The following is a 26,190-nucleotide window of genomic DNA, read 5'->3' as shown; positions in this document are numbered from 1 at the left end:
CTCGCGATTTCAAATCAGTATGAGCTCCACTCAAACCCCAGTTGTAAAATGATTGGTATTTTTTTCTATTCCCTTTTGCAGTACCCGAACAAAGTTTTCGATCCAGGAATCTCTTCGAAAGCGATATAACAAGTTGCTGATGAAGAATTCTAAGATTGCATCAAGTGAAATACGCCAGGAACATGTCTTTGAGGGCATGTATTAGGTACGAGGCAAATAGCACATATGTGATCGTCAGTCATACAATGAAATCGCAACTACCCAAATTATGATCATTCCTTGAGCAAATTTAGGGAATTATAAAGTAATCAACTGAGCTTTTTCTAACAAAACTTCAGCTATTCTAATCTTACATATTTGACTCTAATAGATAAAAAAGCAAACAATGGTTGCCGGAGGGAACATTCTCTTGTTGTCTTGATATTCAACATAAACACGAACGGACAAGTTGCTTGCAATATTTCAACTTTGAAAATAATTATATCAACCTACCGTGAAGACTAGTTTTAGGTGAGTGAAGCACTATCGATCTTACATGCAAGAAAAGGGTGATTTTATTTTCACTCGTTGGCATTCCCAGCATTTTTTTCAAGAAGAGATTTTTAGTATATCATTATTCGTCGCTATTCAATGTGAACGCAAACATCATGCATCAATGTAAACTCGCTTAAATGTAAATGTATAAATGTTAAGCTTGTGAAAGACTATTCTTACTAAAAAGTGGTTTGTGAGTAAAAATTTTCAGTTTTACTATTCGCCATTAGCAAATATTGCCCATCGACGAAAGTTTCGATCACCAGCGGAAGGAAATTAATTTTGCGGTTTGCACATTAATATTGGTGGAATAGCCAGACAAGAAAACTTCTGTTGAAAAGGGAACTTAAATCTGATAAATAGTTTATGTCATGTGCTGAACGAGATCATCTTAGCAATATTTCATTGCCGCGCCGAGATACGAAACTTTTCTTCGAACGTTGAAATATTTTACAAAATGACAAGAAAAATTTCGTATATCCAAGCGGCTATGTAATATTCTATTTACTATATACATATATATAAAATCAAACCATTTTAATTTCGCTACGAAAGGCGCGATTTATTACATAACCATAGTAACGGTGTTATTTTAACTTGTGAAGCTCACCTGATATATCATTGGTGTTTATAAAATGAAGAAGATAATTGAGGCTGAGTCTAAAACAGGACACTTCAAAAAAATTGGTCAAGAGGTCTTACCGTATTATGAATAACATAAAAGTGTTTATCTGTGCCATTTGTGAATTATTTTCCATTGATTTGAGTAAAAAACTGGTGGATTCGGGTACAAGAAGTCGACTAAATCTCAACTTTTGCACTCTAAGACGAAACGGCTAAGTAAAAGAACAATCGAGAACTGAAGCCTTCGGGGAGTTCTGCTTTGTCTGAAACATTAATGTTTAAATTACTGACGCAGAATACTTGAAAATACTTGAACGAGATTTGATAAGGCGTTCCTGTTTTACTTTGAAGAAAGCGAAACTGTTTATCTGTGCCATTTGTTAATCATTTTTCGTTGATTTGAATAGAAGGCTGACTGATCCGGATTTATGATTACTTTAGCACTTAAAAGTGAAACAGCAGAAAAATAGTAAAAAAGAGCAACCGAGGACTGCAACAAGTTCGGATCTGTCTGAAACAAGTAAAATTCGACTTAAGCACTTTAACCAGAGTCGATTGACAACTTTTGCATAATTATATGATTACAGCTGCACAATTTTTTCTGATTTGTATCAGTATGCTAGAGCTCAGAACATTGTAATATTCAGTCCTGCGGCTATGAAATAATTATCAAATGGAATCACATCTGCGCGTTAGCCTGAGGCACTATATCAACTGATGGTAAATCTCAGTTGCTGAGTAATTTCAATTGGCAAAATGCCGTTTGCCACGTAGACAAAAAACTTCATAAAATAAAGCGAACTGTGGGCATTTCCGCCATAGTACCTTAGATTACACGATGACAGGGACAGGGTGAATCACTCAAGCGATGAGACGCGGCAGAAAACAATCGGAAAAAAAAAACAAAAATAATTGTAAACAGATCACCGTGAAGGTCTTTACTCCAAAAGGTTTATTATGATTGCACAATGTTTTAGAATTGACGGCAGCGTATATTGTACCATATTAGAAAGACCTAAGCCCATTAAGTTTTTTCACTGAAAGCATGGTAATTTCATTATGCACGGTATAATAATCACGAAGACGATAATGATAATTATAGTAGTAATCTTTGAAGAGGGAACCCAGCTTTCAGTGTGGCCCTCAAAGAGAAAAAATAGAATTTTGAGGCTTTGTTGAGGAAAGCTGCACCACAGTGGTGTATGCCGGCCTGATTTATGTACAATCATCAGTGGATAAAATCAGTCATTTTCTCTTTTGCTTGTTAATTTTTTTAAAGGAATCACAGCCGCTTCTTTATTGGACGGTCACCCTGTAATTTTCACCTTTATTAGGGGTCACATCTATCAAGCTATTGTGGTTAACCTTTACTAAGTCCCAACGGACTGTTTGTATTGTCTTACTGGCCTGTATTTAACAGTCACTTTAAGCGGAACCACTGAAATAAAACCATGGAAAGCTTTCAAGTATATTAAGTCCATGTTTATCTCCCGAAATCACTGCCCGTAATATTTTTGGGCGATTTTAGTGGTAAATTATAGCATAAAATGACGTTTTATTCCTTTTTTTATAATACCCCTTTACTGAGAAACGTCAGCGGCCATCCTGCACTGAGCGATAAATAATATAGGTCACCGTAACAAGAGCTAACAACTATGATCGTACCTCTTTACCTGGTACATCGATTGAAAAATATTACCGTGTTTTCGGAATGCGCACGCGCTTACTCGCCTGATCACGTGACTTTTATGCGCAGTACTGGGTGCGCAGTGAAATACTGAGGAATCAACTTACTGCAGGTTCGATTGTATCATGATACTGATGGAAGAACTTCCAGTGCGCTCGAAGCACGCGCGCAGCAGATAGCGCCACAGCTTAGTAGATTTGTAACTAATCAAGTCAGGACTACTGCGCAGGCCTTTATAGATTATGCTAGTAAAAGTAGCATGTTATGCTAGTATCATTGCTTTTTTGGGGGGGGAAATTATGCTAAAATTATGCTATCTTTTACAAATTATGTCCCTTTTTTTTTTAAATTATGCTCTTTGAAAAAGTTGCAAGTAAGTCCAAAAAATACATTTCTTAATTAGAAGCCGTTGGTTTACAAGAAAGAAACGCGCAACAAATCCACAATGAAATTCAAATAAACATGTGGTTATGTTAACATGCAGACTAGTACTAGACTACACATGGCCTACAATGTGACTTCCGGTTCCGGTGCGGTGCACCCCAGACCCGGGCTCAGACTGTTTCAGACGCCACTCAGTGATTCACAGTGAACTACAAAGCTACTACTTGAACTAAAACTTAAAACATGGAATAACGTCACAAAGGGCTTGGGAATAGAGATAAACAATGATCAAATTGTACGTAGCATCAAAAATGATCCGATAATTATCAAAATACATACATACATACTTTATTTAACGTGGAAATATGCTTAGCTTAAGAGCTAGCTTATAGGTATTCCACCTAATACCTAATGAAAACCTGACAACTAACAACGCTACTATCACAGCTACTATCAGTGGTTCGAATCCCGTACAGGCCTGACTTTTCTTTTTTTTTTTTTCTCTCTTCTGCGAGGATCGTGCATCTTTCGTATCTAACACCGCAGTTCAAAATATATGAACTTCATATATTCATTGTATATAAAACATATTCTTGGCGCCTGAGATTGTACTTAAATGAGCGTAAGTTAATAAGATTCCTAATTGCCCGTGGTGCTTTGCTCGATATGCTGTTATGTATTGTCAGTAACATGTCTTGAATTCTTCGAGATTCCATGGAGGGTAGTCTTATCCTATTCCAAGAGATGCTGATAAGATGCATGTTTATCATTATAGACATATCTCAACGCTCTTTCATTGACTTTTTCGATTTTTGCAGTGTTTCTTTTTCTGCAATGGTGCCAAACTTTGTTGCAGTAATAAGAATTCAGTAGTATGAATGAGCGATATAACGATTCCTTGGTTTTAAGTGGTAAAATATTTTTCAGTCTATTAAGCGCGTTTATTGAGTACTCACTTTGCGGCAAGTACTCGAAACTTGATCGTCAAATTTAAGCTTACTATCGAGTACAACTCCCAAGAGGTTAGTCTATTCTGCGGTTCTGACATCAATTTTACCCGATTGAAGGACTAGCTTGTCTTCTGTTCTGCCAAGGACCACAGCCTGGTACTTTTCCAGATTTTTTCTCATGCCATTTTGAATAAACCATGTAGTTGCGTTCTCAAGATCACTAGTTAGGTTGTCTTCAACGGCACGTACGTTCTTATTTGAACAATGGATATTTGTATCATCCGCGTAATTAATAATCCTGCATCGTGTTATTGCATACGCCAAATCATTTATAAAAATATGAAACAATGTAGGTCCCGAGACAGAGCCTTGAGAGACTCCTTTTAACACCCCTTCCCACGTGGAGAAGGCGGTGCCGAGCTTCACTATTTGATGGCGAGAAGAGAGATAGCTTCGCATTAAAGATAGCGCTTGATCACCTAAGCCATAGAATTTAAGTTTTTCCAGAATTAAGTCATGTGGTAGACAGTCAAAAGCCTTGCCAATAATGCTATGATATCAAGATCCTCCTTCCACTGTTCAGTGAGTGCAAGGAGTGCCGTCGGGTACCCATGATATTTTCTGTATCCAAATATAGAATTATGAAGAATCTTCTCTAAGTGAACTGTCAATTGTTGATGAATAAGATGTTCAAAGGTCTTAGACATCGCTGGAAGAACTGTGACTGGTCGGAAATTCTCCTTCTCTAATTGTGAGTCCTTTTTATGATGTGGTACGATCTCTCCTCGTTTCCAAGAGTCAGGGACTGCTCACGAAGTGATGATAGTATTAATTAGATGACTAAGAGGCCGTGGACAGAGCTGAATAATGAAATGCTACGTCAGCGGGTATGCGGTCAATAACGCGGGCTCAAGTGTACTAGGTCTAAAATTTAGCGAAATTAGCGGGAAATAATAAGGGCTGACCTTTAAAACCGAGGAACTCTGTTTTCGTCGAAGGGACTTCCCTATTTCCAAAGGTTTAAAGGAGAAAATTAATTTTTGAAAATTTTTAGGGGGTGTACCAAATTTTTGGAGGTAAAAGAAATGCGGCAAGGAAAACGACGCCTCGAAGCAACAGAATAGGAAATCAACCATGCGAACGACTCAAAATCCGTGTTTCCGCGGCAAAACCTGGCGCATGCGTATACGTTATTCAGCTCTGCACGCCTTGAGTGCACATGGGGGTATATGGTTATGACCAGTTGCTTTGTTTGCTTTCATTCTCTGTAGAGCAGTCTTGACCAACTCATGATTAACTAAATCGAACTCGAACTGTTCATCTTGATTCCAGTTCCTTGGAATATTTGACAAGTGCGGTTGATTTTCAAAAGAAGTGTACTGTTAGATGTCCAGGCTTTCTGTCACATTGTTAAAGTAACTATTCAGAATCTCTGCAACTTGATTCTGATCTTTAATTATCTTATTGTTCTCTTTGAGTGTGATATATTCAGTTGGTGCGCATCTCTTTGAATGCATTAGAGGACGAAGTGAGTTCCAGAATTCTTTGGGTTTCTCCGCGGCATTTAAGCATAACTGATCAAAGTGATTAATCACGGACTTGCGTAGCATGGTTACTATACGGTTACACATAATCCTGCGAATATGCGAATTATGCTAGCATTGCTACTTGGCAGAAATTATGCCAAAAATTATGCTAGCATAATCTATAAGGGCCTACTATTGCGTCTTGAGGACATCTTACGCCTGTTCGTACAATACGCTACTTTAAGCATGTCCAACTTGCTGCTTCAAGGGTGCGTAGATGCAAAACTTACCAAGGAGGGTAGGGAAGATAAAATTGAAAATTCTACTCGTGAATTTTTTACTGAAAGGGTCGACTGAAGCGCTTTACCTCCCATCTGGATGGAGTTGAAATTTTGGAGGTCCAGGTGAAAATAGAATAAGCTAAAGAATGCTTGGATCTCTTTACGGTGATTTATGCCTTCAATCTGGTGATAGCCATGGTCCCATAATCCCAGTACTATAAACTCATCGTTGTGAGAAAAAAAAAATTAAGTTTTTTTCAAGAATTTTGACTTACCAGCAAACGCTTTCAAAGGAGTTTTACAGTTAACAAAATGTCATTTCGTTTATTAGAAACTGGTCTTTTCAAGTATTTTGGAAAAACCTTATCGCTTTGGGAAGTATTGTTGTCATGTAACCCTCGTGAGGGGAAATGAATGTCAGGCATTCACCATGCATAGGTAGACCATAAAAATTACTTGATTCTCTTTCCAGCTCAACTTTACCCATGTACAGCCAGTGGGCGAGCTTCTCGACGGTTCCTTGCATGCAACCGCGGCGCAAAATCACAAAGCCAGGAGGTTATACAAATAATTCAATGTGGTCAGGATTTTAACTTAATGTCGTGCTCATTTCATCATCGAATAAAAATTTTGTCGGGATCGAATCGAAGCAGTCGTGTATTCGACCAGCAATGCACTCTGCGATGACGACACCGAGATTTCTTGCGATCTTTGGTCCAATTGTGCAGCCATCTAACGCACTTGCCACTCAGCCTTTAGCCGAGTGATTAGCATGATTTATCAATAATTTTCATAATGCGATATTTCGTATGCTTCGCTGCTTGTCTGAACAATGAAAGTTTTTTCAATAGGCAAACGACTGCCGCACTCAACAACAGTGTTAATCATAAAACTTTGGCCCTGTCTTGTCTACCTTTCTCGATGTAAAAAGTCACCGACATTTAGGCTTGTTATATACTGCTTTTGACTGTATTGGAAGATGCCCTCAGGTGCGAAGTTTATATAAAGTTCCGATTTCTACAAACAGAAGTAAGTAAAAAACGAGAGTGAAATGCTGCGCTTAAACTTATTAGATTCAAGAGAAGTTTGACTTCGGTCCTGAGAACTGCTTTCAATGAACAGAGCTAAATTCGGACCATCATGATTAGGTGGATTTTTTTTATTTTTTTTTTAGTTTATTCGTTGGCATATATCATAATTCAGTCACATAAATAGCAACGTCTTTTCATTTACACCACTGACACCTATGGCCATTACGCGACGATTCAACTTGTAAGGAAGATATCATATAAATACTACACAGCGATAGATCAGGATGTGTAGAATGCAGTCTTCGAGAAGATATTTTTAACTCACTAAATCAGCTTTTTGTCAACACTGGTCGACGTTCATGGTTTCGTGACTTATTTGACACTGTTAGCGGGTTCTGCCGTGTTATCCATTCATTTAAAGCATAGCCTTGAAACTTCGCTAAAAATTACTTTCAGTGACAATTTAAATGTGTTTGATTGTGCGATAGTTTTCACCTTCACGACTGCACGATAGAATCGATGACCGGCTGTTTGTACAACTTCTTAACAATGGCCGGTGAGTATAAGTCGTCATTACAAAACAGCTGTGAATAGCAAGAAAGAGCAGGAAAGAGGTTCACCCTTGTAAAAATATTTCATCATTATTTCATCGTTTGTGCAACTTCTTAGCTGTGGGTGAGCATAAATCGTCATTACAAACAGCTGCGAATAGCAAGAAAGACCATGCAGGAAGGAGGTCCATTCTTGTAAAAATATTTCATCATTATAGTTTATCAGCGGGGAGGACAAATAGACTGTTGTCCATGCGCTTGCCACGTATATCTTTGAGGACTGAGGAATTCTGTTGGATCAGTATGGGCTGGATTGGACTTTTTTTTAAAGGTTAAGCTATGAAATGATTTACTTCTTGATTTGAGCAAATGTTTTTGGATATTTGCTGCTCTTCCTGTTCCTGTTTAGCAATCATATCTCGTTAGTTTCCGCTTTGATTGACGTCGAACAATTGCGACAAGAGCTGCTGATAATCAACAGTTTTCCGCTTTGATTGACGTCGAACAATTGCGACAAGAACTGCCGATGATCAACAGTTTTTAAGAAAAAGCTGGTAGTTTCATTCTCTGGCGAAGCCTCCTAAAGCCCCAATAACAAAGCTTTACTGCGGTCCAGTTATATCATACTGAACGGTAAATGACAGAGAACGTTATTAATACTCCAAGTCAAGACTTGATAGGTATAGGTAATAACCTAAAAACATCCTGACATCCTTTTTTTTTTCTTTTATGACATCTTGATCATTACGTCAAAGCAGATCAAAATGGCAAAATGGCATTGTTCACCTACTTAAAGTTTTTATTTCACCTTTGGGACACGAGCACGGGCAGAATTATGGTAATAGGCGCTGATGAAAATAGAAATATTGATATCAGCGCTAGATAAGTTTATTACTATTATCATTTTTATAACTATTTACACTTTATTGGAGTATGATTTCTTATAAAATTTTTATGATTAATTCCACAGCGCCCGGAGTTCACATTCTTTGCGTTACTGACTAACGCATTGACCAACCGCATGTAATTAATCGTAAATGTAGTTCACGAAAACATATGCAAACGGCTTAGAGATATTTTTACTTAGCTTTGAATTGAATATGAAACTTACATAAGACTCTGAAGGAACATACTTTGACTTTGAATTATATTTTAATAGACCTGAAACAGGCATAAGAGTCTGAGCGAGTTGTTGTCTTTCATTGACTGCAAAATGATATGACAATTTTATTAGATATTTCAGTATCATGCTTCGTTCGGAGAGATATGATTTATGCTCATTTCATCCGAATTTTAACAGGAGTTTTCAGTCTTAGTAGCAACGATTGGTTTGATCGACAAATGCAATGTACTCAAAAGACGTAGCCTGAATTTTCAATGCCTAAGATCCTTTACGGATGGGAATTCGACAGTTTTACAGAAATTTGCCCACAACTTCCTCAATGTAGGCACTTGTGGGTGCTTGTCGTAGTTCTTTAAACAACTATTGTCTATATTCTGTGAAGGATTCATGGGATCGATCAGGAAAGCCTGGGAGAGGGGCTGATAGTGATCATGTTTTTAAACAGAGTGGAAAGAGGGAGAAAATTGAAGAAAAGAAACGAAATGTGTTTGCTCCCCAACACACCTCCCCCCTCCCCCCCCGAGCTATCACTATTTTTAACCTCTCAAGGCAGTGAATAGTCTTAATTGGCATTTGACAGAAAAGTCATTAGATTGCCACAAAATTGTGAAACTCAGAGGTAATTGAAAGGTTTCTGTCATGACTAATCAAGGAAATATTTCCTTACACTGCGCACATTCTCTGCGAGAAAGACATGCAAATTATAATAAATGAAAAGATGTAATAAGTTAATGATTACCTCAAGAGCATTAGTTGAAAGAGAGGCCTTTACGTATATGTTTATTCTAGCACGAATCAGTGGTTTGCCAGAATCGAGGCCTTTCGAAGGAGGCTCTCTCGCCCATGTCCACGGCTATTCAAAACCAATCACCCTTGAAAAGGCTGGTAACAATTATTAACGACTATGACAATGCATGATGTAAAATCGCGCTTTGTTTCTAAGGTATGAACAAAGCAATTACAATACGCCAGTCACGTTTATTTGTTAGCAAACCGCTCAGAAACTCTGAAGATGCGAAGTTCACTCTCCTTGTTTTCTGTGGACAAATTGTTATAATCCTGTTCGGATTCTCATCCACATAACCAAGTAAGAACAAAAACGTCGAGGAGGGCGGCCTACTTGAACTCCGTTCAAATAAGGTTCCAAAGTTTGACTCTGTCAAGGTTTGTTCGCATGATTTATTCGCGCTGATAGATTTTTAGATTTTTTTTCTGTCACGAATACTGATGTACAATAAAGCCAATCTGAGGTTCTAATGTTCTTCTTAACGAAAATCCACACAAATATTATATCCAGTCGGTCATATCCATTTTGTAATACTCTCTCTCCATGTTCATACTTGTGGTATACATTTTTCTCTATCAGTGGGATAGCGAACAAAATAACATCCAAATTAACACACAAATTTTATGCAAGGCTAAATTATGAATTTTGGTGAACCCAGGTTTAATTTTGGTTTGTTCATGACGCTGTTCTATTCGAGAACATTAGCATTGCAACCATGATTTCAAAAGTAAAGGAGTGGAAACCATCCTTCAGCATTCGGGACCGTCATATATCACGGAAGGTTTGAAATCCGAAATGAATACTAAACTAGCCAAAGAGCAGCTTCTTTTATAACGCTTTGTAAATATTTTGGGTATTTAGGCAAGTATTTTATCTGCTCTCAGGCAACGAAACTGCTATCGTCAATACTTTACAGGAAATATGCGTATACAATAAGTATGTATACTAATGAAGTTGGGAGAGAAATATGTTGCATGATAATAATAATAATAATAATAATAATAATAATAATAATAATAATAATAATATGCAAAGAAATATTGCTGAGAATGCAGAAAGCTGTATTAAGTAGCACTCTGAACATTGCAAGAACATTTAAACTGGTTATAGCGTAAGAATTTTAAGGACATTATGATTTAGTTTTTATGAACAGGATTTTATGAACATTTTAAGTTAAGGATATTTTAAGAACCGAACAGTAAATCATGAAAATTTAAAAACAAAACATCTTAGTATTGGGCCAATTGACACTTTTGTCGTTTTATATTGATCATTTATATTTAAGTAGTATATATATCTTATTAACCAAGCGCGAGGGCCGTACTGGGAGAATATCGACCCGAAGTCTTGGCAGTACAGACCGAGCGCAGCGAGGTCCGTACGAAGAAGACCGAGGGCCGATATTCTTCCAGTACGGTCCCGAGCAAGCTTGGTTAATAAGAGGTTTATTATACGACTGAAGTTCAAAGCGACACAAGTGCGGTATCATTCAGGACCATTCGGGACAGTGCCCGGTCCAATACTTAGAGAATATTGGACCGGCAATAGAGCATTTTGATTGGTTGATTTTAGTTATTGGCCCTCTGACTGCTCGAGTCGTGTAATAATAGATATTATTATAGTTAACAGTCCTGTCATGCAGATAGGTTACGAATTTTCGCCTTATCTTGCTTAGTTCACTAGCATCCAAACGTGTATACTGCATAATAATAATAATAATAATAATAATAATAATAATAACGAATATTTATACAGGATAGCCCTTCAGTGCAGGAGCACCGTTATCAGTGGGGTCCTGTCTAAATAACATAATATAAGGATAAAAACTAGAGTAAGATAAGAATGACTACGCACCTAACTAAATGCCCTATGCAAAAAATTGATCTAAAGACTCCCTAAATGGTACCCTACTGCTAATTTGCTTGATTTTTAACGGTAAAGGTATCTTCCATAGTGCCACCTAATTCATGCAAGTTCTAAAATGGACAAGGAATTTTGCTTTTTTCGCTAGTATCAGAAGCGTAGTTTTCTTTCTTCTCTACTACGATACGATAAGCAATTCACGGATATAAAGCAAGAAACCTTAAGCAATAAACCACTTACTCTATCATTTTACTGCATGGCGTAATAACACGCTTGGGATGTTGGAAGAACACGAGAGAGGTTTGTAAACAAAAATGCACCGCAGTTCACGTGATGCCTATATTTAGGTAGAGTGTTGTAGAGTTCACGATTTCATCATTATTAACGACTTACCACATTCCAAAACATTTCCCTTTTTTCCTCCAAAACATTTCGTGGCGTACCTGTAAACTAGCTTTTAGCTAAGCGTTCTGACCACGTTAAATAAATTGATTGATTGATTGATTGATTCCCTTACGCAAGTGAAAATAAATGAAAACGCGGAAGTTCGTGTAGCCAGCCCCGAGGGTTACACTCGCGCTGGTAGCTTCAAGCACGTACCATTCGAAAATCTTCCCTGTACATCAGGATGGCGGGTGAAACTTCTATGATTTTATGACCAAGGCATCTAAAATACAAATCGACAGAAACAATTATCTTGGCCAAATGATTTTGGCGCATTTGGAATTGGAAGCGTTATTTGTGCTGGAACATTAATAATGTCCGCCACATAAATACTATCGCTTTCATAGAAGAATGTGTCAGGAAATGATCGAGAAGAAGTAGTCTTTTCGAATATAAGCAACAATAACACATCAAGAAGTAACGCTTCTCAAATTTCCTTCCGTTAGGTTTTCATAAATATCTTTCAAAGGTGCAAATCTTAAACAGTTAAAAGACAAGAAGATAGATACGCAGACATGGACGCACAGATAAATGACAATGGAGAAATACCTCTGGTGAATGTGAATGATGGAAGCGGGGATGCTGAAGAAAACCATGAAAAGAAGGCAGCGAGAGATAGAAAAGAGTCCCGTTTCATAAGCACTGTTTCCATGAATTCCGGAAGTGAAGATGACGGGGAATACGGAAAAGTAAGTACAACAACTTTATCTTATAATCTAATTCTCCGGATTCCCAAATGCAGTAACTTGTGATTGGTGTCCCTCTTAACCGTTACTTTAAGGAATAAAAAAATATGAAAAACTGAGAGGAGAACGAAACAGGGAAACTAACAAATTTCGATAGAAAAATTTTGACATAATTATAATATAAGTTTACAAATAAAAAATTAAATACAGAAGGAATTATTATTTTATGATTTCAAATAGAGAAGGGGGGAAGAGAGGGGAGACAGAGAAAGGGAGGATGAAGGAAAACAGCAGGAAACACCAAAAAAACGGAACAATAGGGGAATCATGATTAAAATGTAAAGATGGTGATATACATATGCGGTCTACATCCGCGTCAAGATAAGATTTCATATGCGAGTTTGTCTGCGTAGCTGGCTGGTCGAGGATCTTTTGTGAGGTTACGGTCGTTTTCTTGGTCCCGCCGCCATATTTTAGTAAGCGCTTAACAAACGACTACATGTCAGCTTACTGCTTGGGTATTTGATTTTAGGAAAAAGTCTTAGGTGGTAAATCCACGAGGCTTCACAAGCTGATTTTGGAAGGAGAAGTGGAAGAAGTAGAAAAATTGCTAGCCAAGGGGGGAGGTAAGCAGTGAATCATAGCTTTGCATAATATTGATATTTATGGTATAACAAACTTGTCAGTGCACGGTAAAATAACGAGGGAGTTGTATTTAGTCAGTGGTAGAATATTTTTAAATGAAGTCAGGTATATATCCAACAGGAAGTAAATCCGTTTCTAATAATTATTTTGGATGAAGAACGGTCTCCATGTTTAATTCAATTTCATTTGTAATAGAAGAAATACTCCCCTTGCGGAAGGTGGCGAAGAGTTCGTTATACGTAACGCTTGATTACGGTCAAAATTAATATGTGATGCGTGAACTTTATAGAAAGAGGAGCGTGATTCATGAATTTAGGAAGCAGCATGAGGCGCTTAAGCCGTTTTGATTCGCTCGAGGAACTGATCTGTCAAGTTTTATGATGAACTATACCTTTGATTATCAAGATGCCATCAATCGAGTTTGTGATTTCTTTGTCAGCGATCAATAACGGAGACAAGTCAGGAAAAACTCCTCTGCACACCGCTATTCTCTCAAAGCAGTTTAAGATTGTCGACAGGCTGTTGGAATGTGGCGCTGACGTCACTATAAAAGATGATGCAGGAGACACTGCACTGCACACTGCCATTCATGTCGGAAGCGAAAGACTGGCACTAGTAAGTATCAACTCGCTTGTCCAATCATACACATGTTTGAAATCTGCAATATCCTCTCTAACCACGCAATACATCAGGTGAAGTATGAGAAATTTTAATGCCTAGTCAAGTTTTATACTCGATGCTCTTGCCATTTAGGAAAGTGGAAATACGCGTTTGTTATCTAATGTTAACTATTTAACAATTATTCGCCGAAGGCGAGGTGAATATCGTCGAATAATCCCCGAGATGAAGTCGAGGGATTATTCGACAATATTCACCGAACCTGAGGCGAACAGTTGTTTTAGTATAATTTCAGAGCTGAGTAACAGAGAAATTTCTAAATCATAACATTTTAGTAACATTTATTAACATTTTATTTTAACATTTTATATAAACCGCATGTAGCGGTTTATATAGCGTCATATAAGGAACCACTCGACCAATCAGACTGCTGGGAACTCTTTGCTCAGCTCTGAAATTATACTAATATTTGGATATTTTCCCTTTATTTTTATAATCGGGCGAATAATAAGCTGTGTGCTCGCTTCATTGTAACAGGGTAAAGCATCACAGTTTTGACGTGAAACAGCAATGTCAAGCCCTTGGGTCATTGCGCTGTGTTCTTGGACATGACTTTTCGCTCTCATCATGCTCTCTATATTACCTATTGTGCAAACGATCATGGATGAATAGATCTTTGTACAATTGGCGACCAAAATTAGTGATAACCACTGAAAACATAACCCCACAGAAAGACGAAGTATGGCTCATGTAGTAAATACTGAAAACTTTACAGCTTGACTTAAAAATATCAGCTTTTTTTTTTAATGAGATCGAAATTGTCTTTTATCGCCTAAAGGACATGTCACTATATATATATAAAACTTTGCAAGATTGAGCTTTGGTTTTTACGAAGGTATATACTTAGTTGTCCTCACTTCCAAGTCCCAGTTTGGAAGTGTCTTTTTTTATCCCAGTCTAACGAAACCGCGGGGAGCTATTTTATTCACACTCGAGCACAGGGGCGCATAAGAAGTATGACAAGGAAACGAGAACCTCGCAAACTTCATATTTCACATGCACTTGTAAAGATTGAACGTTTTAATCATGGATGTTTTAGTTTTTGTCTCGATGAAATGAAATTAATGCCAACTAACAAGTTTACGGATGTTTTTTTCAGACCCTATTAAAACGGGGCCGTGCAGATGCAAACGCTCCGGGCCGTAACTCGTGTACGCCCTTGCACCTTGCTGCTGAAATGGATAACGAAAAGATTTGTCAAATAATGGTGAAGTTCTTCAAGAGAATCATTTATGTATTACATCTCTTATAAACATATAATCATACAGAAAAAAAAAAAAAAAACAGAAAGAAAAAAGAATAAAAGCATAAGGTTTGAAACTTTTCCTTCGACCTCGTTCCTCCTCTTTGTTGATACCCTATAACCTATTGCTTTCACTTTACTTTCTCTCTTTGTAATAGAAGCCACAAAAGCTTTCTCAGGGAAAAAATCAGACAGCTGAAGTGCACCACAGGCGCTATCATAACAGTACATGAAACAAAAAAAAAAACAGCATCAGAAACAAAAAAAAATAATAACAACAACAACAAAAACTTAGGAAAAAAAAACAAAGGCAAAAGGGATAAAGTTTTCTCAACTTAGCAGAGAAAAGTTGCCCTAAATTAACTTCATAACATCTACCCTTAAATCTAAAGCTAACCTCTCCATTTCCATATGCTATCCCAACAAACGTACCCATTGATATTAAGGCTAAGTAGACCACCATATTTGCCTCTATTCATCGAATTTTTTTCTTTTTTTAGATTGATAATTCAGGAGACACAAAAAGCCTCGACGATGACCGAATGACGCCATTGGCACATGCGATGGAAAGAGGCGCAGGAAAGTCAGCTGAATTTCTCTTGAATCATGGTACCTTATCTACTGTGTTCAAAACATATTCACTGCAGCATATTCGGAATTTTTAGCCTGATATTTAGCCTCTTTTACTCAGCAAAAAGGGATCTTTTTCCCTTGCAGCGCGACAGCTAGGGACAGTTGAAGACTTTTTATATGACGTTGATGTTGATGGCAACAGTCTCCTTCATCTGGCTGTGAACAGTGGTGTACTTGCGGTAAGCATGCGCCTTGTGGAATCTTTAGGCTGTCGTGAGCTCGACGGATTTCGAAGTTTTAGCATACGCAGTAAAATCCCACTAGAAGCTCTTGATTTCCTAACATTCCTGAAAATTCGAACCAAACTTGGCCCCTAACCTTCAGCTTCAGTTTATACTTTTGCAGTTTGCTGAGGAGGTCTGAAAAATGGGGATTACATGGTAGTTATCTTTCAGGAAATGCACCTTCTTTGTATCAAATACTGACGAATACCGTGATACCTTATATTCCTTTCGTTTAATATCGAAAGAGACCATAGTCTTTAATTGTAATTTCAGGTCGTGCAACACTGCACTGAATATGGAGTGAGGATAAGACAACCCCGGGTAAGTCATATGTCAAAAAATCTTTCCATAGACACAAACCTCCTGTATTACTACCTAAGTTATTTTGCCAGAGGATCATGGCTGTATACCTCTTTGTCTTCTGATTCCCCCATCTTTACCATGAGGTGTGGCCGTAATATTTTTATATTTTCCTTTTTCAACATGTAAACACCACAGAAACTTAATAGGGAAACAGCTTTTCACTTGGCGTGTGAAATGGGATCCATGCCAATAGTGGAATATCTCGTCAGTAAAGACCCGGCGCTCTGCCGAATAACTCTTGTTGACTTTAGGGGACGGACACCACTTCACATGGCTGCAAAACGAAACCATGCTCACGTTGTTAACTTTCTTCTCGAAAAGGTCAGTTTTTTTAATAAATTAAGTGATTATCTATCTGAGAAGATGACAGATATTGACTTTCTCGTCAGACGTTTTGGACTTTAATGGTCTTCACTAATCGATTTATAAGCTTTCTCGCTGTCTCAAACATTCACTTCGCTCGACTTGAAATAAATTTACTATTATCTGCATATCGTATGCTCTGCAGATTTCATTGTCAAAAACAGTTACTACTGCTTTAAATTACTTTCTTGCCTTCGTACCACGATAAACTCTGGCCAGCGGTGTCGGCAAGCGGCTCGTGAGTGTTGATTTGTAGAGTTGACTAAGGAGAAAGAGTAGTAAGCGGCGAACAAAGAGCACTAGGATTCTAGAACACAACTGCCATGTTTATTTCCACGTCGTGGTCTCTCGTTACCTATGATAATTTATGCTAATTATGACAACCAGATGAGATAGCCAATCAATAGTGAGCAGACTTTTCACACCAACTTAGGACTGTATAATTTCACATGATTGTGATCCTAACTTGCGGTATGCAAGAACGGCGAGCGACATATTTGAATATTTAGTATCTAGTCCATACTTAGCCACAAAAGTCCTTTGGACAGTGGTTAACATTCGACCGGCGAACCACAACTCAAGGGTACTCGGGGACTTATTCTTTTCTTTATGCCTGGGACCAAAATCCTTCACTCATATACACCTACAGGGGCCCATCATTTGGAGCGTTGAACTCCCTGTCGCGTTCCCAGCACGGGAGACACGGGGTGCAGCGTATTTGGGTTCGCCAGGTCAACCACAATGAAGTACAGGACGAACAGAAGACTCTTACACACGACTTGTTACAACACTTACGGTGAAAACTAAAAGGGAATGCACGATTTTTCTAAGCTGAGGAAAGGAGCTAAACTACAAATCTGACGAAAGAAACACAACTAAAAACTAAGAGGAACTCATCGATCGTGACTTACGTATGATCTTGACTCCAGAGATGAGAAAAAGTTGTAAAAAAAACTCCGAAAGACACCTATAAAACTCCTCTGTGCTCCAGGGACAACTCCCTAAAACTAAAATGTTCGCATGAAAAAAGGCCTAATATACTTCTATGACGTAAAGGAAACTAAACTGAAAACACTCTTCCTGCGGCTAGCCAAAAAAGGATGTTTTATAATCACGTAATCAAAACGAAACAATGGTACATTTCAAGAAAACAAAAAGTCATATAAGTTCTAAAGCGTTCTTTGTACAGCAACGTGACATTCCCACTCCAAGACTATGTCACGGCATTTTCACAGAACGGTTCATTATTAGACTATCTTTTCCCAGGAGGTAGTTGTAAATTAACTTCGTGCTAATCGTGATTGGTCGAAGGGCTTCCGTAGGGAATCTCATTTAGCAGTAAATTCAAACTAAAAATAAACTTGTCTGTGAAAACACCATGATATAAACAAAGGGCAGTTGAACGCTCCAAGTAATAGGCTCCTGACACCCACCCACCCACCCACCCACACACACACACACACACACACACACACACACACACACACACACACACACACACGCACACACGCACACATATATTTATGTATTTATTACTTGACACTTGGGACGGAAGCGGGCATCAGTTATAACAAAGAAATGCCATATTGAATAGCAATTGAATATAAATATATTCATCTATTGGGTTTGGTGTTAACTCATTTTCATGCAGGGGGCGATGGTAGATCCCAAGTCAGACGAGAGACGCACACCATTATTCATGGCAGCCGAAAATGGCGCTTATGATGTTGTTACTCTACTTATGGAACGTGGTGCTGACGTCACTATCCGAGACACTGAGTTGCGGTCTGTTTTACACGCTGCTGTGGGCCATCCTCGTGTCATGGAAGATCTTCTTCAGGTCAGTTAAGGTTATATAAGAAACAATGTGCTTTCTTAAGTCTCTTAACTACTCCATATGAGCTCAGGAACTGACTAAATGGCTTGGTTTACCCAAGCTATGTACTATGTAATATACAATGGTATTCAAAGCAAATCCAACTATCAGATGACTCGAAACGAACAGATAAACACCCAAACATCTGACAGCCAAAAGTTATCGTGGTGTAACGGAAAGGGGCAGTGTAATGGCAGAACCAATAGGGTAATTATACTTCTGGGCCCAGTTGTATATAGGGCGGTTAACGCCATCCGACGCTTAAGTTGCCATTCACCGGATAGGGATTTATTTACTGGATAGGTTTATTCAACCTTTGAACAACCGGGACCAGATTAAGATTTTACATCGTTTTCTTTGGCTGTTAAAAAGTAGATTATGTCTCTAAAGAGTTTCTAATAATTCACGTCTGTGCTGTATCATTTGGATCCACCAAATAGCAGCTAATTCAAATTGTTGTAACTCTTTCCTTGCATTGCTTTTAGAGTCCTGCGATGATGTCCCTTATCACCGAGAAAGATGCGAGTGGTTACTCTGCTGTCCATTATGCAGCCATGAAGGGAAACATTGCGGTGAGAAAGTGATTTCATACAAGGCGTATGGCATCGAGGAAAAAAAAAACTGATTTCCGTTAACGATAACGAACACATTGGTTTTTTGTAGACTTTGGAGCTTTTCGTTACCAAAAACAAGGCAGCTGCAAGTGTGACATCAGATTCCCTGGAAACACCCATACACGTGGCTGCGAGGTATTGTATCTGGAAAATGTTTTCTCGGTAAAGAAGAAAACAAACGCCTCTCTTGGGGATGTGTTTAATTGAGTAGCATAGCTTGAGCTATCTGTTAAATCTTTAAATTCTCTGACGTGCGGAAACATCATGGCAAGACTATAATGAAATCCCAGAGACAATTTGGCACTCCTAACAACCTTTTTCACACATCATAACCTGCGAGCGCAGACGAGCAGTTTTTATCTAGCCTGCAGTGCCGGCGTATTTTGGGCACACGTGTGCACATTTTCGTATTAGGCCGCCATCTTAGATTTGGTAACTGTGGAGGATTGGGGCGAGGAAATATTTGCCGAGAGAGTAGGTGTTAAGTGGAAAAATGGGCAACGGGGGAGAGGGAGGGGAAGGAAAAATACGCCTGCCCGCAAAGCCTGTGATTTTGCAAAACCCGTACACCAGATAGAAGAGGCCTCTGATTGGTACGGTAGGTTGAAACTGGATTGATGCCTGTCATCTAAAGTAGTTTTCTTCCGGTCGTTCCGCGATTGGGAGCGGGAGTGATTTGGAGAGAAAATGGCGGATACGCTAAGCTTTGATGCTGCTCTCGCAGAAGCGCTTTTATTTCTCTCTGAGCTGGGTATGTCGCTTATATTACGCCCGGAACAAAAGGAAGCCATTTCTTCTCTTGTTCATGGAAGGGATTTACTAGCAGTTCTTCCGACGGGCTCTGGTAAAAGCCTCATCTTCCAGTTGTTGATCCGCGTGAAGAAAATATTGTCGTTGAAAGCTGCGCGTGTGATTGTTGTCTGTCCGCTCAAAAGCATCGTCCAAGATCAGCTGGCGGAAGCATCTTTAATGGGTTTGACGGCGACATCCCTTGCTGGTGCTAGTTTACAAGATGTTGAAAACGGCAAATACCAACTGATATTTGCGTCCGCAGAAGAAATACTAGCAAAGCCTTTTTTCTCTTCCCTAAAAAAGAGCACTTCACCATTGCACCAAAACCTTGCTACAATAATTGTGGACGAGTCCCACACTGTGGAAACTTGGACCGGACGAAGGTTTAATTTTTTTCCCTTGCGTTTCATTTCAAGAAAAATGTATCACATTTTTTGGATTAATTTTCATGTATGCCTCTTAATCATTACCAAGTGATACTCATTCAATCTTTAATGGGTCAACAAAGAAAGGCAAAAAATCCGTAGCTTTTCGTGAGTCATTTGGAAAGGTCGGAGAACTGCGGTCTTTTTGCAAACAAGGTAATTTGAATAATATTTTACTGCACCTTCATTGAATTCAGAGGACATTAATAAACTACTTTGTAAAATCGGTTTTCTCCTGGGAGAAAATATATTCGGCAACTGATGTTGATTTCTCTGTGTAAGTACCAAGCTGTTATGTTTCTGTTTACAAATTGATTAAAATAATGTTTAAAAATGTGAAACAATAATATTGACCAGCTAAACAGAATGTTTTCCCTGAACTGAAATAAAAAAATTGAATCTTTTTACATAATTCTATAATGCGAGAGATTTTCTTGATTTGCCAGCTGACTGCGGCGATAGCGTCTTGGCTGTTGGCGAATTAACTCTACCAAGTTTTGATTTTCTCCATGAAGGGCTCGCTTTCTCCGGAGTTGCCAGTGTGCGTTTCGTGCTTTTAGATGCGGAGTTTACCGTTGGGGTCGTGCCCACTTTGACAAACTCGAACAGCTGGCCAAGACTGCGAATTTTTCGACCACACGGGTTGCAAACGCGATGAGAATATGTTGCAGGATTGTGCAAAAATACTAATCCGACACGACTAAAAAACCTCTGCTAAAACAACTCCAAGGCTGTCCTTCCTCTGCGATGGTCTAAAAGGTTTTCCGAGGAAGAGCACACTTGTTTGCCGGGAATATTTCCAAATTTCACTTTAAAAGAGCTTTTGCAAATCCTACAGCTGTCGTTAGGACGTCTTTCCGACATAACTTCACTCACATACTCGCTCGCTCGATCGATTCTGTTTCGCACAAAGTTGACAAATACACATGTGTTAGTGTTTTTGTCGGAAGTAAATTTTTGGCTTCCATCCGGTAAAAGCAAAAATCGATGTTCATTGGCTGCTTGCACATTTCCGGAAAGGCGATCAAGCGCTGCTAATTAGGGGGCGTTTTGCAAAATCACAGGCTTTGCGGGCAGGCGTATTTTTTCCTTCCCCTCCCTCTCCCCCGTTGCCCATTTTTCCACTTAACACCTACTCCCTCGGAAAATATTTCCTCGCCCCAATCCTCCACAGTTACCAAATCTAAGATGGCGGCCTAAAAATGTGCATTCGTGCGCCCAAAATACGCCGGCACCGCAGGCTAGTTTTTATCCTGTTGTGTTAAATCGTACCTTGGATGTATACTCAAGATGTTAATAGATCTACTTAGATCTTTTTTTTTTTTAAAGATACTGACGGTGTAAACACATCACACGAAAATAGGTTTTATTAATACTATAGGGCTTTGTCCATCGTGAGGATTCTGGAATATCTTGTTCACTGATAATTTGTTTCTTTTTCGTACGATAGATATGGCAGAACTGAAGCCATAGAGAAACTTATGGATCGACAGAATGCTCGAATCCTAAATCTACAAAACAGTCAAGGAAAAACTGCCCTACACTTCGCATGTACAGAAGGACACGATCGTTCAGCAGAAGTTCTTTTGAGATTAGGAGCAACCATTGAGAAGTACGTGAGTATGATTGAGAAATTTCACTGTTGTTAGTCAGAACGCTCATATTGGCTCAAATCAAGTAGATATCGATGACGAACGTTTATGAAGCGGAAGCTTCCAGTACAGCTAGAACAGCTAGTAAGAGTTGATAGCAGGATTTGATTTACCTCGGTTTGCACGAAAACCACTTGAAGAACGTCGAGTTTACGTATCATTTACTTTTTTATATTCTTAGAGATCGACAAGACCGATCTCCGCTCCATTTGGCAGCCTCCAAGGGATGCGCGAAATGCTGTGAATCGATCCTTCAAAAGTTCGAGGATTGTATAAACATGGTGGACAAAAATAAGGTGGCACACTATCAGTTTTTTTTAAAACTTTCCTGATGTGTTTACTAAAGCTTGAAGAATGTCAGTGGTGGGCCTGGGGTTTTGAGTAACCTAAGATGGACCGGTCTCCAAGTAGATGCATGAATAGCATTTCTTGCTACCTCATACTTTACGTGGAGGCTCGTGAAGATCTCAATTAACTACATAATTTTTTAAGTTAGGGCCAGGCTGAGGGGTCATCACTTTTGGAACACATTCGAGAACACTTTACGCTCAATTAAGTATTGCTCAGCCGATTCACATGTCTCGCTTAATTTGCAAAATCTGCCAATTCGTAAAGTAAGTAAACGTATTAGGTGCGAGAAATGGTCGTGTTTAGCTCCAATGCGGAATTTTACCTAACTGCTTTCGTCGCCTTTGATTTCACTGCCTCATCCTTTTTGTTCCTACTTCATGTTATCACTTTCCACAGAACACGGCTTTACATCTAGCAGCCATCAACGGTCACGCTTCTGTGGTGAGCTTATTGTTGTCCGCCGATGGCAAAGCCGAAGTCACACGTAACAACACAAATGATAACATTCTGGACGCTGCTGTTAAAGAAAAAAAGAGTGACGTTGTCATGGTGATTGCCGGAAATGACAGGTGAAATGCATGCTGCGAAAACAATATCTTTAACATAGGTTTTTAAAACTATTTAAAAGTGCACGATCAGTCTAAAGACATCCTGCCAGTGAATCATATTGACAGAAATATAACTTTAATCAAACAGCGTAGTATTTATTTAACCACTGGACAAAAGCTTTTTGGAATTGTTAAACTCAGTTGCAATTTTTCACCATATGGGGACCTTTAGTATTCAAAAATGATTCAGCAGTTTTGAAGTCGTGGAAAACTGAATCTGCAGTCACTTCACTTAAAAACCCTTGGCTTGATTAAATCTGACATATGTTATGACAACTATACATTTTATGTACGCCCTTTATTTCTTCTCTCTCGGTGAATAGATGGAGAGAGGTCCTCACAACATGTTCAACAGGCGTGGTCCCGCTGCTGCAAAAACTCGTGGAAGATATGCCGGATGCTTTAGTGGTAAAAACATTTCAATAAAATTGAACACGTTTTAAATACATATTAAGATTAAGAAGTATCTGTAATTGTAAGGGTAAAGGAATTACTTCTTTCATTGCATATGTAATATCAATTGCTAAACTAAAGTTCATGTATCATGGTGTGCTTATGATTTTTTTTTCCTTCATAGCGAATTTTAGATCAGCTTGTTACAGAAAGTGGAGATCAAAACAGTATGAATTACAAGGTAAGATTTAATGTGATCTACCCTTGATAATTTTTCCCAAGGTGGGGGCAAAAAGTATGATTTTATTTATTGGTTTGTTTGTTTTTCTTTTGTTTTCGTTTCCTTATATGTAGGTGAAAACAGTTTTCGAGTCACCTAAGTCAGACCTTTAATTAAGATTTCGGTGCAACAACAAGTGGTTTTCACGGATATGATTAAGGTGACAAATGATCGATCAACTGCTCGAGTTGACAGTCCTTAAACGCTAACAGAGCAAACAATCGGACCTTTTCCCACGATGTACGGCTGCAATATGGCTTACGTTAACCTGTTAATATATAGATTTAGCCAAGCCTAAAAACGGAGCTCGCATTTTTTCCCGCACGACTCGTCAACAAAACTAAAGCTCCTGCTATGGATAAAGTGCGTGTTAATATTATCGGATACCATTGCGAAGATGAGCCCGCACGGCTCTCGGCTGCGCATGCTTAACGTACCATCCACTAAATCCATCTCAAACCCAGAGTCTCCCCAGCTGTGTAGAAGTGTAGCGCACACGTTGTGCTCAAATGCCCGCTGGACAAGACTAAAGCCGTGGCGTCGGCGTGCCCGCGGTACAGTTGACCGCGCATGCTAAAAGCGGTGGCACCTAGCACGTACACCCATATGGTCATAAGTCCAAATTTTTTGGGCTTGATGGGTTACTACTACTATTTTGTATAATTATGGGGCTACGCTGCGCGCGCTGCCAGCTCCGCTATTTATTGGATATGATTCAACCCTTTCCTTTCAATCATAGGTCAGTTATGACCTCGCTTTGATTCAAGGAGTATTCGCAGAACCCGAGAAAAACTCACGAAGAACCACGGATACTGGAGAAACCGGAAAAAAGGTAACAGAAATACTTATCATTACGAAAACGTAACGAAAACGTTTTTCTTACCTTTAAGAGAGTTGTTATCTTCTTGCTCATCCATCAATAGTTGGCTTGTGCAAATGATAAATCAGAGGATAAAACTCCAAGCTTTGTATTAAAGAGACTCTTAAGTCAAAAAGTCACTGAAATGAATTTATATTTTACCTATTTACGCATTTTACCGATTACCGATATTTTACATGACCTCATTTTTCCTATTTATTGTAGCTCTCTACTAAAAAAAAATGATTATTCAGAATTAGTTACAGATCTAGTAAAGGAAAGTGCGTTAGAGCTTAGAACATATGGCTAAAATCATAGGTAGAAGGAAAATATTTGTTTAGAATGTTTCTGAACATTACGGCTTTAAAGGAATTATAGTAAAATCTAATAAAATTATCCTCTCAGTCAATTACCACGCCAGTATACCCCAGAGCCCTTGCTTGTTTCATGTACTTATTTTCAAAATCAGTGAACGAATATTTTTCTAGGATTCATCAAAAGACAAAGCCAAAGACAAAACCAAAGAGACGAAACGATCTGAAATCAACTCATTGGCTTTAATAGAGGTAAGAGCGACTTGTTAGTGCTGTTTTATTACTACTGCCAACTGTTATGTTCCTATGCAACTACTATATGTTTAAAATAGTTACAAAATACTTCTGAAATGCTGTAGGGACCCCTTGCCCGAGCAGACACGAGACATTTACTTGATATGCGCCTTTATAAGCATGATTAGGATTTGGACTTAATTCCCTTAAATCTCTTAATCTCCGACGACGGCGTTGCTCATCATGTAAGGTAATTCGAAGTTTTTCTTAACTTGCTCCGCCCAACTTGAATATGCCCAACGAATGTGAATAACCCTCCTTATGCGTTAAAAGATATTACTAAAAGGTGTACATCTGGGTTTGGCTAGATTTCAGGTTAATGTTAAGTAAAATAACAAAATGCCAGCCCTGCTTTACAAATGCTTTTCTTTTTCTATTTCAGACCATGGCGATTCATCGCAGAGAGCGGTGCTTGACGCACCCTGTCAGCTTTCATTTATTGAATACTAAATGGTACGATAAGAGTACAACGATAAATTATCCCAATCCTGAATCCTGCTGTCCATAAAAGCTATATCTTTGAAGCATATTGCGGTCATCAAATGAACGTTTAATCTTTTATAACAAGATGTAAGGGTCAGGCTAATCAGTCGTGTTTTGATTGCGATGTTTCGACTGCTATGCTGTTAATCTTCTGCTGGTGGGGTCATCAACCACGTTCCAGTATGTCTCAGTTCCGGATTAATTTCGCCTTCCCTGGACTTTCATCACGAATCACCTCAACTTACGAAACCAATACTAATGAAGAAAGATCTGGACTTTTATCGCGAGGCTTCAAAAGCATCAATCGTTATAAAGTAATGAACCGCACTGTTCACTTTTGTTCTACAAGGTTATGATAGGGCTCTTCCTTGTGTTTCTAGGAAGAAGTTTGGCTGGGTGACATTTGGAATCAACTTGTTAACTTATTTCCTCTTTATTATACCACTGACCACCTTAGCCGTGTATACGCGAACACACGAAGATGATTTATGTGGCTTTAATTCTTCCAATCCCGACGAGGTAAGCACTGGAAGCTATTAAACCAATCAATGAATTACACGCTATTTATGAAAAGAAGTTATGTACTTTCTATTAATAAAAGTAACAAGAAACATTTTTAACCTTAGTAG

At 38.6% G+C, this 26,190-nt stretch overlaps 1 protein-coding gene across 5 annotated transcripts in view; it reads left to right on the top strand.

Moving 5' to 3' along the window:
- The window catches only part of LOC111326801 (transient receptor potential cation channel subfamily A member 1), a 34,218-nt gene that overhangs the window by 191 nt on the left and 7,837 nt on the right, over positions 1–26,190 (top strand). Inside the window, exons 2-23 of one of the 5 annotated variants that reach the window (XM_022930873.2) lie at positions 82–205; positions 371–510; positions 12,232–12,474; positions 13,004–13,097; positions 13,556–13,731; positions 14,894–15,001; positions 15,538–15,646; positions 15,755–15,849; positions 16,168–16,215; positions 16,393–16,578; positions 18,272–18,460; positions 18,982–19,068; positions 19,160–19,245; positions 21,778–21,939; positions 22,161–22,275; positions 22,727–22,899; positions 23,262–23,346; positions 23,516–23,572; positions 24,351–24,443; positions 24,959–25,036; positions 25,461–25,531; positions 25,942–26,080. In XM_022930873.2, coding sequence (XP_022786608.2) covers positions 12,301–12,474; positions 13,004–13,097; positions 13,556–13,731; positions 14,894–15,001; positions 15,538–15,646; positions 15,755–15,849; positions 16,168–16,215; positions 16,393–16,578; positions 18,272–18,460; positions 18,982–19,068; positions 19,160–19,245; positions 21,778–21,939; positions 22,161–22,275; positions 22,727–22,899; positions 23,262–23,346; positions 23,516–23,572; positions 24,351–24,443; positions 24,959–25,036; positions 25,461–25,531; positions 25,942–26,080 — 2,325 coding nt within the window. In that variant the 5' untranslated portion in view covers positions 82–205; positions 371–510; positions 12,232–12,300. Of the gene's footprint in view, positions 1–81; positions 206–370; positions 511–6,841; positions 7,016–9,429; positions 9,856–12,231; positions 12,476–13,003; positions 13,098–13,555; positions 13,732–14,893; positions 15,002–15,537; positions 15,647–15,754; positions 15,850–16,167; positions 16,216–16,392; positions 16,579–18,271; positions 18,461–18,981; positions 19,069–19,159; positions 19,246–21,777; positions 21,940–22,160; positions 22,276–22,726; positions 22,900–23,261; positions 23,347–23,515; positions 23,573–24,350; positions 24,444–24,958; positions 25,037–25,460; positions 25,532–25,941; positions 26,081–26,190 lie in introns of those variants that run through there. The other 4 variants (XM_022930877.2, XM_088737888.1, XM_088737887.1 and 1 more) reach the window with 4 other exon arrangements.

Source organism: Stylophora pistillata, chromosome 11 (assembly GCF_964205215.1).
Source record: "Stylophora pistillata chromosome 11, jaStyPist1.2, whole genome shotgun sequence".
Lineage (NCBI taxonomy): Eukaryota > Metazoa > Cnidaria > Anthozoa > Scleractinia > Pocilloporidae > Stylophora > Stylophora pistillata.
This window is presented reverse-complemented; position numbering and strand designations above follow the sequence as displayed.